General features: G+C 45.8%; 1 protein-coding gene across 1 annotated transcript in view; it reads right to left on the bottom strand.

Moving 5' to 3' along the window:
* LOC126253606 (RNA-binding protein Musashi homolog Rbp6) overlaps positions 1-16,023 on the bottom strand; it is a 1,376,810-nt gene that overhangs the window by 39,404 nt on the left and 1,321,383 nt on the right. Inside the window, exon 12 of the mRNA XM_049955272.1 lies at positions 5,516-5,581. Coding sequence (XP_049811229.1) covers positions 5,516-5,581 — 66 coding nt within the window. The remainder of the gene's footprint in view (positions 1-5,515; positions 5,582-16,023) is intronic.

Below are 16,023 nucleotides of genomic sequence, written 5' to 3'. Positions count from 1 at the left end.
TGATGCCTCGTGTAAGGAGGAGAAATGCGTACCATCACGTTTCCGACTTTGATAAAGGTCGGGTTGTACCCTATCGCGATTGCAGTTCATCGTATCGCGACATTGCTGCTCGCGTTGGTCGAGATCCAATGACTGTTAACAGAATATGGACTCGGTGGGTTCAGGAGGGTAATACGGAACGCCGTGCTGTATCCCAACGGCCTCGTATCAATAGCAGTCGAGATGACAGGCATCTTATCCGCATGGCTGTAACGGATCGTGCAGCCACGTGTCGATCTCTGAGTCAATAGATAGGGACGTTTGCAAGACAACAACCATCTGCACGAACAGTTCGACGACGTTTGTAGCAGCATGGACTATCAGCTCGGAGACCATGGCTGCAGTTACCCTTGACGCTGCATCACAGACAAAATGGGTTCAAATGGCTCTGAGCACTATGGGACTCAACTGCTGTGGTCGTAAGTCCCCTAGAACTTAGAACTACTTAAACCTAACTAACCTAAGGACAGCACACAACACCCAGCCATCACGAGGCAGAGAAAATCCCTGACCCCGCCGGGAATCGAACCCGGGAACCCGGGCGTGGGAAGCGAGAACGCTACCGCACGACCACGAGATGCGCATCACAGACAGGAGCGCCTGCGATGGTGTACTCAACGACGAGCCTGGGTGCACGAATGGCAAAATGTCATTTTTTCGTATGAATCCAGTTTCTGTTTACAGCATCAAGATGGTCGCATCCGTGTTTGGCGACATCGCGGTGAACGCACATTGGAAGCGAGTATTCGTCATCACCATACTGGCGTATCACCCGACGTGATGGTATGGGGTGCCATTGGTTACACGTCTCGGTCACCTCTTGTTCGCATTGGCGGCACTTTGAACAGTGGACGTTACATTTAAGATGTGTTACGACCCGTGGCTCTACCCTTCACTCGATCCCTGCGAAACCCTACATTTCAACAGGATAATGCACGAGCGCATGTTGCAGGTCCTGTACGGCCCTTTCTGGATACAGAAAATGTTCGACTGCTGCCCTGGCCAGCACATTCTCCAGATCTCTCACTAATTGAAAACGTCTGGTCGAATGTAGCCGAGCAACTGGCTCGTCATAATACGCCAGTCACTACTCTTGATGAACTGTGGTATCGTGTTGAAGCTGCATGAGCAGCTGTACCTCTACACGACATCCAAGCTCTGCGTACTGATTTCTCAGGCTCTATGCACCCAAATTGCGTGAAAATGTAATCACATGTCAGCTCTAGTATGATATATTTGTCCAATTAATACCCGTTTATCATCTGCATTTCTTCTTGGTGTAGCAATTTTAATGGCCAGTAGTGTAGATTAGTGCAGCGTTATTCGTATGTCCCTCCAGGGTCTGTATGTCTTGGTGACATGTAGCGGATGATTTGTCTACGTCTTCTGACACCCCTACACCCTAGTGGTTTGGTCTGCAAATAAGCCATGGCGCGTATTATCAGTCAAATCTTGTACAGATGCTCTGTCCACTGGTATATGACATTTTTCTGTATGTTTCTTATTTCTCACGCAGTCGTCTTCTGAAACACTGGAGGTACTTATGAATAAGAATGTATTACTCTGGGCAGATACAGCCAACTTGGCATACAGAAGACTAGCCTCTAGGCTACGTCAAGAACACTAAAAACAGGGCGAACCATAACTCTACTGACAAACTTTCAGAGGTGGTAGCATGAACGAAAACAAGAAAAAAATGTCCAGTAAACATGGATTCTAAAATGCATGCCTTAACAGCTATGAGCACTTGATCTCCTTCGCTACACTGAAACACATCTCTTCTACTGAACCAGTGCTCCTAGCTCTTAAGGTACGCATTTAAGAGCTGTTGTTCACTAGATATTTTTTCTTCGGGCACTGGGACTTAACATGTGAGGTCATCAGTCCCATAGACTTAGAACTACTTAAACCTAACCAACCTAAGGACATCACACACATCAATGCCCGAGGCAGGATTCGAACCTGCGACCGTAGTAGCAGCGCGGTTCCGGACTGAAGTGCCTAGAACCTCTCGGCCACAACGGCCGGCGATATTTTTTCTTGTTTAGGTCCATACTCCCTCCTCCCAAACTATGGAAAGCATAGAGATTGCCATAGAAGAGATTTGTTTCGCAATATCGAAGTGTTCGTAACTGTTACGTTATGCATTTTAGAGTCCATATTTTCTAGACAGTTTTTCCTTGTTTTGTTGGATACTGCCATCTCTGAAAGTTTTTCGGCGGAGTTCGCAAAGTGATGTATCACAGCCTGGACACGCAGAAATAGCTTTGTACACCAAGGGCTAACCGCTGTATTTCATACGGCGAAAGGAGAGCCCGGACAGCGAACAGCGGTGTTGTCGGATTTCATCTGTGAAACGGAAAACGTAGCCTCCAGAACGGAAACTAGGCAACTGAAAACAATAGGCGTTTACAGAGCTCTGGTAACATCGCGGCGTTGCCATGAATACGTACACAAAATAGCGTTACATGTTTGGTAGTGGTAGGCGTGTAGCCAGCCGCATAAAGTCCGCTTTAGCTGTCAGGGCTGTTTTGTCATATGGATAATAGGCTACGGTGAGAACAATTAAATACTGGAAGATAATGCGTCCCGGAGCGCCATAATCGCTGGAAATGCCTTCAGGAGTCAAATCGCCCAAATCTAAATACTTGTTCTATATTTACACGGCCGCGAGGGATTAGCCGAGCGGTCTCAGGCGCTGAAGTCTTGGACTGTGCGGCTGGTCCCGGCGGAGGTTGGAGTCCTCCCTCGGGCATGGGTGTGTTTTTCTGACGTTTCGCCAGCACGAGTGGCTGGGATCGCCCAAGCTTCACCTTCCAAATGGTTCAAATGGCTCTGAGCGCTATGGGACTTAACATCTGAGGTCATCAGTCCCCTACACTTAGAACTACTTAAACCTAACTAACCTAAGGACATCACACACATCCATGCCCGAGGCAGGATTCGAACCTGCGACCGGAGCAGCAGCGCGGTTCCGGCCTGAAGCGCCTAGAACCGTTCGGCCACAGCGGCCGGCTTCTTACATTAACAAACGAGTTTCTAAATAAGACAAACACATGTGCACTGGCGCTCTCACACACACAAACTAATCGATAATATTTTCATGCCAATGTTTAACATGAACGCCATGAGCAGTTTACCAATAGCTATAGTCAAAGTTAAGAGCACCAACACATTCTAGAGAAGCTCTTACGTCATTTTATCCAACTCTAAAAATGGCTAGTGTCATTCTTTTCTATATCTGAAGCTCCACTCATAGATGTACGTAGCTGTGATGGGTGCCTGTTCAGTGTACTGCCGTGTTTGTAGCTGTGATAGTAATGAGAGGGAGGAGGAATGAAAATGAAACTTGGCTCTGGCACACAACCTACACATCTCTACAGTTAGTTTTATTTGACTTCATTCCGTCTATCCATCTACTAGGGGCCTTCACTCATTAAGGCAACACGTTTTTTTCTGAAACAGGTGGTTTTATCTAGGATTCCAGTACATCATATTATTCACCACTCTTTTGGCTACAAAACCCTACCTTTTAACATAATCTCTGTTCAACCGAGCGAGGTGGCGCAGTGGTTAGACACTGGACTCGGGAGGACGACGGTTCAATCCCGCGTCCGGCCATCCTGATTTAGGTTTTCCGTGATTTCCCTAAATCGCTCCAGGCAAATGCCGGGATGGTTCCTTTGAAAGCGCACGGCCGACTTCCTTCCCCGTCCTTCCCTAATCCGATGAGACCGATGACCTCGCTGTCTGGTCTCCTTCCCCAAAGAACCCGACCCAATCTCCGTTCAATGCGACGGCCTTACGCCACCTTACTGGAACGGCAGCATAGTACCACTCTGGTGGCCGACGCCACAGCCAAAGTCTTGCTGCACAAATAATCTTCCATCATCCCTGGGCCGGCCGGGCGGCCGGGGTGGCGGAGCGGTTCTAGGCGCTACAGTCTGGAACCGCGGTACCGCTACGGTCGCAGGTTCGAATCCTGCCTCGGGCATGGATGTGTGTGATGTCCTTAGGTTAGTTAGGTTTAAGTAGTTCTAAGTTCTAGAGGACTGATGACCACAGATGTTAAGTCCCGTAGTGCTCAGAGCCATTTGAGCCATTGTTCCTGTACTGCTTCCCACGGAGTGCTTTCTTCACTGGACCAAAAAGATGAAAGTCGGAAGGTGCGAGATTCAGGCTGTCAGGTGCCTGAAGAACAGTCCAATGAAGTTTTGCGAACTCCTCTCGGATACGCAGACTTGTGTGAGGTCTTGCGTTGTTTGTATTTTTGGGCCGACAAACATGCTGAAGTCGTTTCTTCAGTTTTATGGGGGTAGCACAATACACTTCATCGTTGCACCATGGAAGCCGACATCAAACAGAATAACTCCTTCAAGTCCCAGAAGACCATCGCCTTGACTTCACCGGCTCAGAGTGCGGGTTTGGACTTATACTTCGGAAGAGAAGTGGTGCGGCGCCAATCCCTCGATTGCCGTTTTGTTTCCGCTTCGAAGTGATGAACCCATGTTTCATCGCCCGTGCCGATGTTCGACAAAAAATTGTCACTATCAGCTTCGTAACGCTCAAGCAATTCCGCACAGACGGTCCGACGTTGATCTTTATGGTCTTCTGTTAGGGGCCGAGGAACTCAGCGGGCACACACCTTTGAGTACCCCAATAGTTGGATGGGTGTGTCTGCAATGATAACATGGACGTGCAGTTGAGTAGCGAGGTTTCAGTTGTGATCCGTCCATCACCTCGAATTAGTGTGTCCGCCTCTTCCAATATTGCAGGAGTTACAGCTGTGTGCGGCTGGCCGGGACGCAGGAGATCGGAAACGGTTGTGCGACCTTTTTTGCGATGATGACAGACGACTCGCCCAAAGACTCATCGTGCTTTTGTTCACTGCCAGGTCTCCGTAGACATTCTGGAAGCACCCATGAATATCTGCGGTGCTCTGATTTTAGGCCAAAAGAATATCAATGACAGCTCTCTGCTTGGAACGCACTTGCGTTACAGATGCCATTTCGAAGGCTACGCATAGTACTTCCACCTATCGGAATTTCATGAAACTACAGGGGCTGAAGCGGGAATATTCCACGATGTCCCAAAAAAAATTCCTCATTTTTTCAACTGAAACTGGTTGAGGAGAAAAAAGTATTGCATCATATATTGACATATTGAACGCCCCTCATACATGTATATCTAATTACTTAGACTACTAAGATGGACTACTTTTTAAACAAGTTGTTGAAATGATAACTATAATAGATATCTATAATTTCTTCTTAAACTACCTCTAGTTCACTTCACTGGGGTTCCACCCCCCCCCCCCTCCCCCCCCCCCCCCCCAAGGCGCTGTAGTTTTGTTGTCTACTAGCATACCTTCCAGTTATTCCTGCCCGTACAGCTAAAATACAGCATGGGGTAGTCCTTAAAATTTGGGCTACAGCCTGGCTATGGAGCGCATTCTGAAGAGTTAGCCCAGACTTACCTGACAGAGCCTGAGTGAGCAGCGGTGTGTTGTTGTTGGGTGTCAGCTGGCCGTTTGTCAGGTCCACTGAAAGCACACAAGAGCAGACGTGAGCGCCAGAGCAGCGGAGCGCGAGGCGACAGGTGCCAGCGGTGCTGTGGAGCGGCAGGGGGCGCGCACACAAACACACACACACACACGCACACACGCTCAGGTTGCCGGCAAACCACCACTTCTTAGCTATTCTTTTCACCGCCAAAGCGCTCTCTTGCCTTTCACTTCTCTTTCACTGTTGGGCGAGGGGGCTGTCCACTTGGGTAACTGATGACTCAACTTTTGCTCCCACAAGAAGCAAGCTTAAAGAGTATGATGCATACATTTGCCTTACACTGCGTGTAACGAGAATACTTTCCCACATACGGTCCAAGGTCCAAAATTGCAAGGTGTCGAAACCAGGTTTATGGGCAATAATATACCAGGTAAAGGTGCAAGAGTTTTACTGCAAGGTTACTCAGAGCAAAGTTATTTTGACGAATCAGAAAAATGAAACAACAATGGATTCAAAACCGCCACACAATGTGATTTCATTCCCTGTCCTAAGCCTGCCCCACGGCTTATGGGCACCCACGTCGCCCGTCAACTCGCCCGCAGGCTGGCACTAATAGTGTAATCTACCCGCCGTGTCAATCATATAAGTGATTTGCCTTGACAGGCAATGAATCTACTACCTTCAGGGGTACACAATTATGTTTGACCTCCTGCAGGAAGCTGAAAGTAGCTAGAATGGAGGGCATGGAAAGAGACTGTGTATAGGTGGTCCCTGGTGGGGATGTGGGTCGACCAAGAGGCGTGCCAAGGTAGATAGCGCAGTTGCAATAAACACTGTGTGCGGATGGCGCAGCTCAGTAAGCAGGAGATCCCAGTAGCAAATCCCAGTCTGCCACACATTTTCCCTCGTCTCCACTCATTCCGCTTAAAGTTCTGATGCAAAAAAATGGTTCAAATGGCTCTGAGCTCTATGGGACTTAACTCCTGTGGTCATCAGTCACCTAGAACTTAGAACTACTTAAACCTAACTAACCTAAGGACATCACACACATCCATGCCCGAGGCAGGATTCGAACCTGCGACCGCAGCGGTCGCGCGGTTCCAGACTGTAGCGCCTAGAACCTCTCGGTCACTCCGGCCGGCGTTCTGATGCAGCTGACATCAATAGTGCCTTCCCTTTCCTTTCTCCCCCTCCGCCTTCAGTTTACATAATAAAAGTAGTATAGCCTATAAGACAGTTGCTGCATACGTGTTCTGAGTGTGTGCGGACCACCCCTGTCAGTGGCCGCTCGCCCAGAACAATACGGTTGTACGCTGCCTGGCTGTGCATCAGCTGACTGAACGTGAGGACAGCATACACCAAGTCACGTGTACTTAGAAAATTATCAGTACATAAAACATTTTATGAGAGTAAGCTATAGAGCAGAATCTTCATCCCTTTGAGTATGGCCCTTTATGGAAAAATCTTGTTTCAACATCTTGAAGCTTCTATGAAACATCGAAGTTTCGCAAGTTATGTGCAAGGCCTACCCACTGCTGATGAAGGTGAAGTGGCCTCCACCTGCATTCACATATTCCTTCGTCCGTACATTCACATGTACTTCCACCTCTCACCCTACGAATTCAAGCAAAGATTTATCAGACAAGAAATCACTCAAAACACAAATGCAACAGACTGAAAACGTAGCAAAATTTTTAGAAGAAGTAAATCTGTTTGTGCAAGCATTAAACTCAAAACTGAAATGTGGCTTACACCAAAAGTACCTAGACGAGTTCACAGAGATTTATGTCAAGAAGTTGGGCCATATGTGAATGCAGATTGACGTCATTTTAGATGAATGTATATATGAGAGGTTTGAATAAAAATATTGTTGCATGCATTTCATTGTTACTTAACCACTCGAATACTTACATTCCTATAAGTTCGAGACATGGCAAAAAAGGCCACGTATTCGTCCTTCGTAGAGCAGAACGAGGAGTTGTTTCGCATATTTCCTATAAACATCTTTCTCAGCGAATGGAAAGAAGGCCTACAAAGTAAATTCCTAAACCCTGAATAAGAGAGACGGCATGTCCACCTTGCATTTGAAGAATGATTGCCTGCCAGATTACCAATAAACTTATTCCAATACTACGGTTAACCCAAAAATAATTAGTTAATTCTCTTGGCTATATCCTTTGCTGCTTGCAAACGAAAGATAACGTGAAGTGACCCTTTAAACTAATTACAAGATTGAGATCTTTAACTGAACACAAGTTTTCGATAAGAAATGGTATTTCTTTTCCATTCATCAGGTTTTATGCCAATGACGCCCTTAGTATGCGTTTTGAGATCAAGCTGCCATCATCAGTGGTTTCAATTTTACTTGAAGTTAACACGCTTATAACATCAGAATGAATTTTACACTACTCACAGGTTTACATACCGTGAATGTACAACAATTATGTCTAAATGAGTGGCTTTGCGTCTTTACAAATAACAGATACAAGAATGGTGTATTAGTTTCCATGGCGATGTCCCTAATGTGCAGTATGACTGGTGTAGGCTTAACTTCTAAGTCACCTGCGGAAGGGAATTTAGTTCTGATATTTGTTAGAAATAAAACAGAATGGCTGAACGTTGAATGAGGCATTCTTAGAGAAGAGAGGAAGTTAAAACATAACAAAAAAGCGACAATTTATCTGTTGGTTGTCCAAATAAATGTATAGGTCCTAAGCGTTTCATAATGAACTCAAGATATCAAAATGAGAACCATTTTAGAAGGGAGAGGAAATATATGTTTATTGCATGTTTTTATTTTCGCGTACATGGACCTCATTAATATTCAAACAGCAAAAAACCATTGTGTCAGGTTCCTAGCTCTTAAAATGAATTTTTCCATAAATCTTTACATCATAGGAGTAAATTAAAGTAGTTGCAAATGTTATGTAATATAATTTGCAGTCCTTTATTGAGATAAAAAGATCTCTTGTGATTATACATCATCACATGCATTTTGCATATTTAGTTAATTGTGTGGTTGTTCGTTTTGTCTCTCAGCCTATCCATTAGACTCACAAGAACTAACATATCCGAAAATGATACTTCTTCACTAGGGATAAATGTAGTCTTAGTTAATATAGATGAAAGCAGCACACTGGAGCGGTTACTAATACACTGTAGCTCTTATGAAACAACAGCTGAAAACAGGTGAATAACAAGCAAAGGTTCATTTGTAATATCATAGAAGACAATACTTTTCCATAGGTGTTATGAGCTTATCTAAGTAGCACGTCGTCATACAGTACATTGAGAGATAATAGTGGACTGCTTCACGGGGTTCATGACGAAGGATTCCTAACTTAGTGCACACTGGCATTCACCATTCCTGAAAGTGTGTTTCTGGTTGACTCTGCTGAATGCAAACCAGTTTGTCAACGACCATGACAGCGAAAGAGGAGAGGGTGAAACCTGGTTGTGGTGTATTCGTTACTCCACTTGATCCAACACCAAGGCATAATTTTTCTTTTAATAGACTTGGCATCAGTAACGGTGTCACACGATCTTTCCCCATGGTCTGTTGTGCAGAGGTTTGTGACCTAAATGAATACGTCAGCATGAAGTGTGGTAACAAGGAACCATAACCAACCAATTGTCCTCCCTTTACTGGCCACCACAGTCCAGACTGGTTACATCTGGGTCGACCTACCATGTGGTGATAACCTCAGCTATAGAAATCAGTTATACAGTAGTTACATTCCCATTACATATTATCAGTTTACTCATTAACAGAGGCAGTCCTAAACTCAGAAAATGGTTTTTGAGTAAGATGCAGGAATCATGTATTGCTTTTCCCGGAAAGTGGTTCGTGGAAGTGGCTTGCTGTTATTGGATTCTGATCTGTAACCTTGTACAGTGCAGTATTATGTTTGTATTGTAAGGCTGAGAGGGGGGTGAAACTGGTGCTTGTACACAATTTACTCCTCTGGAAGACCAATAAGTGAACCGCCCAGCTTACATTCCCATAGCTCATAAACTCACTCCATGAGAGACTGTGGAGAGCTTTGGAACTTAATCCAGTACACGGATGCAATACCTGGTCTCCAGTAGCTGTACGCTACTACCTCTTCTTCCCTTGTCAATCAAATACAATCCATAAAAATTTCTGCGACCACCAGGATTCGAATCGGCTACTTCTGAGCTAAGCACCACTGCACAGAAGCACGTTATTGATATTGGGTAAGGGGTAAGTGCAACATGTTATCACACGCCTGAAACCTTAACCTGGTACCTTGGGCCATTCATTAAATGTTTCAGAAATTGTCTTTCTACGTAAAAAGAAAAGTTATTGCGGTTCTACAAATGGACTGTCGATATGTGTGGTCTTCACTCAGATATGGTGGATGCGAGAGGGGTGATTAAATTTTGCTCAGCTTGCAGAAGACAATAAGTGCTGCACTGGTGTGAAAATAAGAAGGCGGCTGCATAATTCATTCTGCATAGACACAAACAGGGAATACTTAGCAGTATGACAAGCACGCTCTCTTTATCTCACGCCTCATGGCCAAGCTGCTGCCTAACCTGACAATTGACAATGGTGTGGTACGAGCCAAGCTGGACCACTGCTTACGTTTCCGACCCTCCCAGTACAAAACATAAACCCGGAAAACTATTGCTGATTTATGCTACCCACAAATAACACTACAGCTAAGTACAAGGTGATCAAAAAGTCAGTATAAATTTGAAAACTTAATAAACCACGGAATAATGTAGATAGAGAGGTAAAAATTGACATACATGCTTGGAATGACATGGGGTTTTATTAGAACCAAAAAAAACGTTCACAAAATGTCCAACAGATGGCGCTGGACAGCAAAACTGTTATCCTTATGGGTGAGAGGTACGCCGATATGTTACAGAATCGCATCATCCCCAGCCTGGCTGATAAACACCTGCTGGAACGTACGATGTTTATGCAGGATGGCACTCCACCCCATATTGCTAGACGCGTGAAAGATCTCTTGCGCTCGTCGTTTGGTCGTGATCGTGTGCTCAGCCGCCACTTTCGTCATGCTTGGCCTCCCAGGTCCCCAGACCTCAGTCCGTGCGATTATTGGCTTTGGGGTTACCTGAAGTCGCAAGTGTATCGATACCGACCGACATCTCTAGTGATGCTCAAAGACAACATCCGACGCCAATGCCTCACCATAACTCCAGACATGCTTTACAGTGCTGTTCACAACATTATTCCTCGACTACAGCTATTGTTGGCGAATGATGGTGGACATATTGAGCATTTCCTGCAAAGAACATCATCTTTGCTTTGTCTTACTATGTTATGCTTAATTATTGCTATTCTGATCAGATGAAGCGTCATCTGTCAGACATTTTTTGAACGTTTGTATTTTTTTGGTTCTAATAAAACCCAATGTCATTCCAAGCATGTGTGTCAATTTGTACCTCTCTATCTACATTATTCCGTGATTTATTCAGTTTTCAAATCTATAGTGACTTTTTGATCACCCGGTATATTCAGCGTACTTAAACCATACGAAAACCAACGCTAAATTTGTTCTACGCACAGATGTTGTATAATGATGCTACAGTTTGGATCGTCACGTGGCACACTGCCCCTGCTATTGCCCTTTGTCCTAAATGGCCTAATGTTTCGGACACATGCTCGAAACCTATTGACAAGGACTGCTCCCTTCCCTGTGCCCACTTTTGCACTTGTGGAACTTTTAGAGTGTACAGGCAAAATAAGCTTCTTTATCTCACGCCAAACCCAGTGCTACTTTGTGACATAGCTAGCTACCACGTCCCCTTAGACTTGTGGTAGGACCACGTGCCTGTCAATTCCCAGTCACCCAGTGCTCTCCTGTGGGAAGGTGAGCCAGCAAAGAGAAGCTGACCGGTCGAAAAGTACGTGGGAGGGCAAGAAAGTCGCTATTGTGGCTTCGCCGTGTAAATAAAGGGCTCTACATTCTACCAGAAAAGCGTAGTAGCAGAGATTTAAGTGTTGCAAGGGTGCTAAGAATAAAAGTTAATTGTACGTATAGATATATGGGTTACATATTACCTGTGTATCAGCGAGACGTACTCAGACTTACTTCCAGACTGGCGCACTGAGCTGCAAGGAGAAATCTAGCGACGCTGTTTCCAGACTGTAAGTGACAGAGGTCTGTCCTCGGAAACGACGATGGCAACCTGCTCGGCGAGGATGTGAGACAACGAGAATCCTAAGGGAGTCGGCATCGGACAAACTACAAAGCGACAACCACGAGTGGGGTTCGGAGGTAGAAGAGAGTGCCGAAGACAGACGCAGAGAGCGCGAGGAGAGACCGGGAGGCGTGCCACGTACCTGCGAGGCAGCGCGCGCGCAGGCGGTCTGGGCCGGGAGCGAGCACTCGCACTGGGACTTGTGGGGCCCCACTACTGTGCTTACGTGTGGCGGCGCGGTGCTGCACGCCGGCCGGCAGCTCGCGGCCGTGCGGCGCCTGCTGCGGCTGGTGCTGCGCCACCTGCTGGTGGTGGTGCTGGTGGTGGTGGTGCTGCTGGTGGTGGTGGTGCTGCGCCGCGGCCGCCGCCGCCGCCGCCGCCGAGTAGTCGTAGAAGGCCGGCGCCGCGGCGGGCTGCGCGGGGGCGGCGGCGGGGGTGGGGGCGGCGGCGCGCTCGCCCGCGGCCGCGCTTTGGGGGGGAGGGAAGTATCCGTAGCCCGCGAAGCCTAGAACCCAGCGCAGGACACGTTGGTGGCTGCGAGCTCGGAATGTCGCCCGCCACCACCGCCCCGTGCTCGCTGGGCCCGTTCCGGCACGTGTGTGAGTGCGCGCGCCCTTATCTACGCGGCTACTTGACTGCCAGAAGCAAAGCCACAGTGGTGGTTCTAAGGGTCGGCTAACGCGTTCTCTCGTGGAGGAACTTCATTGCACAGGCAGTTACGCTGGTCGCCATTATACCTGCTGCGTCTCCTGAGCTGTTAACCTCCACAAATTTCACCAGTGTTCACAAGGTTTCCGTAAAGTAAATAAACAAATTTTGTTGCCTCTCGAGCCCATCCGAAGGGTGTGTGAGAGCGCACACCTCTACTACTGAACTGTGAGAAGAGAACCTGCTTTGATGATTCTACAGGTCAGCTAACACGCTCTGCCGGCCGGAGTGGCCGAGCGGTTCTAGGCGCTACAGTCCGGAACCACGCGACCGCTACGGCCGCAGGTTCGAATCCTGCCTCGGACATGGATGTGTGTGATGTCCCTAGGTTAGTTAGGTTTAAGTAGTTCTAAGTTCTAGGGGACTGATCACCTCAGAAGTTAAGTCCCATAGTGCTCAGAGCCATTTGAACCATTTTTAACATGCTCTCTCGTGGAAGAACGTCATTGCACAGGGGGTTATGCTGGTAACTGTTATACTGACTCAGTCTCCAAAGCTTTCAGTATCCACAAATTTTAGAACTACTGAAGGTATAAAAAAGGTTTTAGAGTATGAAATAAACAAATTTTGTTGGTTCTAAATTTGTTGCATATCTTTTCATTTGATGCTACTTTAGGCGCTCGAGAGCCGTTATTGCTGCCTATTTATTCTAGCACTGTCTCCGTTGCTGCACAATGCTTACAAGGGAACATCCCCATGGCACCCCCTTCAGATTTAGTTATAAGTTGGCACAGTGGATAGGTCTTGAAAAACTAAACACGGATCAATCGAGAAAACAGAAACAAGTTGTGTGCAACTATGAAAAAATAAGCAAAATATACAAACTGAGTAGTCCATGCGCAAGATAGGCAACATCAAGGACAGTATGAGCTCAGGAGCGCCGTGGTCCCGTGGTTAGCTTGAGCAGCTGCGGAACGAGAGGTCCTTGGTTCCAGTCTTCCCTCGAGTGAAAAGTTTACTTTCTTTATTTTCGCAAACTTGTGATTTGTCCGTTCGTTCATTGACGTCTCTGTTCACTGTAATATGTTTAGTGTCTGTGTTTTGCGACCGCACCGCAAAACCGTGCAATTAGTAGACGAAAGGACGTGTCTCTCCAATGGGAACCGAAAATATTTGATCGCAAGGTCATAGGTCAACCGATTACTCCACAGGAAAACACGTAAGATATATTCTATACGACAGTGGTGACGTTATGTGCGTCACATGACAGGAATATGCTGTCGACCCACCTAACTTGTACACTTGGCGAATGGGTAAAAAGAGTCTTCTACCTTGCCCGATTTAGGTTTTCTTGTGGATATGATAATCACTCCCAAAAAAGTTATGAAAACATAAGAGTGTCTCACATAAACTGCAACAACTGAATCCAACAGTTTCACAGTCGCACAGTTTTCCCTGTGCTCTGTCAAAACATATGTTTTTAACCTTTTCAAATTTTTCCGTGTGTAGACCGTCAAATCCTGCATATGTCCAAGCAAATCTGAACATGTCCTGGAATTTTGGAGAGCGAAGTTGATTATGTGTGAGTGCCTCAACTTAGATAATTGACACACGATCACGTAAACAATACTGCTCTGTGTACCTGTGCAGCTTCGCAAAATAATTATCTGAAAATAAAAAATTAAACTTATCACTCGAGGGAAGACTTAAACCAAGGACCTCTCGTTCCGCAGCTGCTCACGCTAACCACGGGACCACGGCGCTCCATCGCTCAGGCTATCCTTGATGTTGCCTGTGTTGCGCGTGGACTACTTAGTTTGTATATTTTGCTTATTTTTTTCATAGTTCCACACAACTTCTTCCTGTTTTCTCGAGTGATCTGTGTTCAGTTTTTCGAGGCCTATCCACTGTGTCAACTTATAACTAAATCTGAGGGAGGTGCGTTGGGGAGGTTCCCTTGTTAGTGAACCTTATAATCAGAATTTTCCCCTCCGCAAGAAAACGTTAGATGGACGTCAGCAATTAAATTGGCCAGTTATGATAGCCACAATAGCACAGGGACTGTCCCTCGATAAATGATGTCTCTGCATTGTCTATCCTCATAAATTATTGATCTACTGATACGCTTAATCAACATTTTCTGATGGAACTAAATACTGTCCTTAATACCACTTAAGTGTAGGTAAAACCTGTAGTGTTCTGCTACGACACTTGTCACTGTTATCAACCATTTTTTTCCAAAAAAAGGCGTGTGATATGTTAAATATGGAGACCATGACTGACAGTATAGTATAATTTGTGCTCCATCGCTAGATGTTTAAACGCCAGCGCCAGTGAAATCTATGTGTGCTAGCAGCCTTGTTCTTGATATTTATGACCCTGCAGCCCCCTTACCACTCTTTCAGCAAAACAGTTTCGTCACAATAATTTACAAGTGTCCTGTCATCCCTGTTCTATTTACAAGGCTTTAGAAGTGCCACCAGAGAAACTGTACACTTCAGTTTAAACAAAAACGTAATTGTTTCACTGTCCTTGCATAAAAAACGTTATCAGTATTGACCATATGGAAAAATACGACTTCTGCATATAATTAAAGATCGAAAACCTTGTTTCTGTGACTTTAACGGTGGTCGAAATAGTTAAGGTTAACAGCTTAGTCGATCAACCTGTATTACAGCACTACTCCATCTTAATTTCGAATGAGGAGCCTCTATGAAGTTGGGAAAGTAGGAATGAGGCAGTGGACTTTGAGCCACACCACTCTAACTCACTTGGTCAAGACGTTTGCCGTTGAGCAGCGTCTAGGTGATAGACCTGGTCCGACAGATACTTATCGTCTGTCAAGGCGTATCACCATATTCATCCAAACACCTCATCAGCATACTAAGCAAGATGCCGTTACAAAAAGGTGCATTCATATCAGTGTGGTGTATCAATCGACTCTAACAGTCCTGAATCACTTCCCACACAAATGTCTCTCGAATGGTAGGAAGAGATAGGAATCACTGGGTTCCGAACAGGGGCTTTAATGGAGGACAATCCAGTACCTTCCACCAGGAATCCCGCAACAATTCACATGCAATTATTCAACGTATCATCAGTTGGAGGCTGAGTAAGTTGTGTGTAATAAAAGCATGGTGAATATTTTGAAATGTGGTCAGTAGCCGTGCTGTACCATACAATACCAGTTTAGCTGCTTGCGAAATGACGTTTGTTCCCGAGAGAATTTATTGGTGACTTTTTGAATCACCACCGTATTTTTCCACCAGACCAGAATATCAACCTCTTGGTGGGGTAAATTGAGGGAGACACTGGTAGAACGAAGCTCCGACTTGCCCATGAAACGGACTCAGACAACCCAGCGTGTCAGACGCACACAAATTATTCATAGTTCCGAGCCCGGCATGAGGATCCTACTTGAATAATGTTTCTCAGCTTTGATACAAAATTGATAAAGAAGACATAACTTCAGGAGGAACTGGAAGACACAGTTACTTGTCCTTTAATTTTGTATCTTAAACTATTCCTCCTATTTGTTATAGAACAGTCAGTAAACCAAATTTTTAAAACCGAACCGACAGGAAACATTTCTGTTGAGAACAGATTCTCACATCGGTGTAAACCAGTTTGAAAG

The sequence above is a fragment of the Schistocerca nitens genome, chromosome 1, assembly GCF_023898315.1.
Source record: "Schistocerca nitens isolate TAMUIC-IGC-003100 chromosome 1, iqSchNite1.1, whole genome shotgun sequence".
NCBI classification, from domain to species: Eukaryota; Metazoa; Arthropoda; class Insecta; order Orthoptera; family Acrididae; genus Schistocerca; species Schistocerca nitens.
This window is presented reverse-complemented; position numbering and strand designations above follow the sequence as displayed.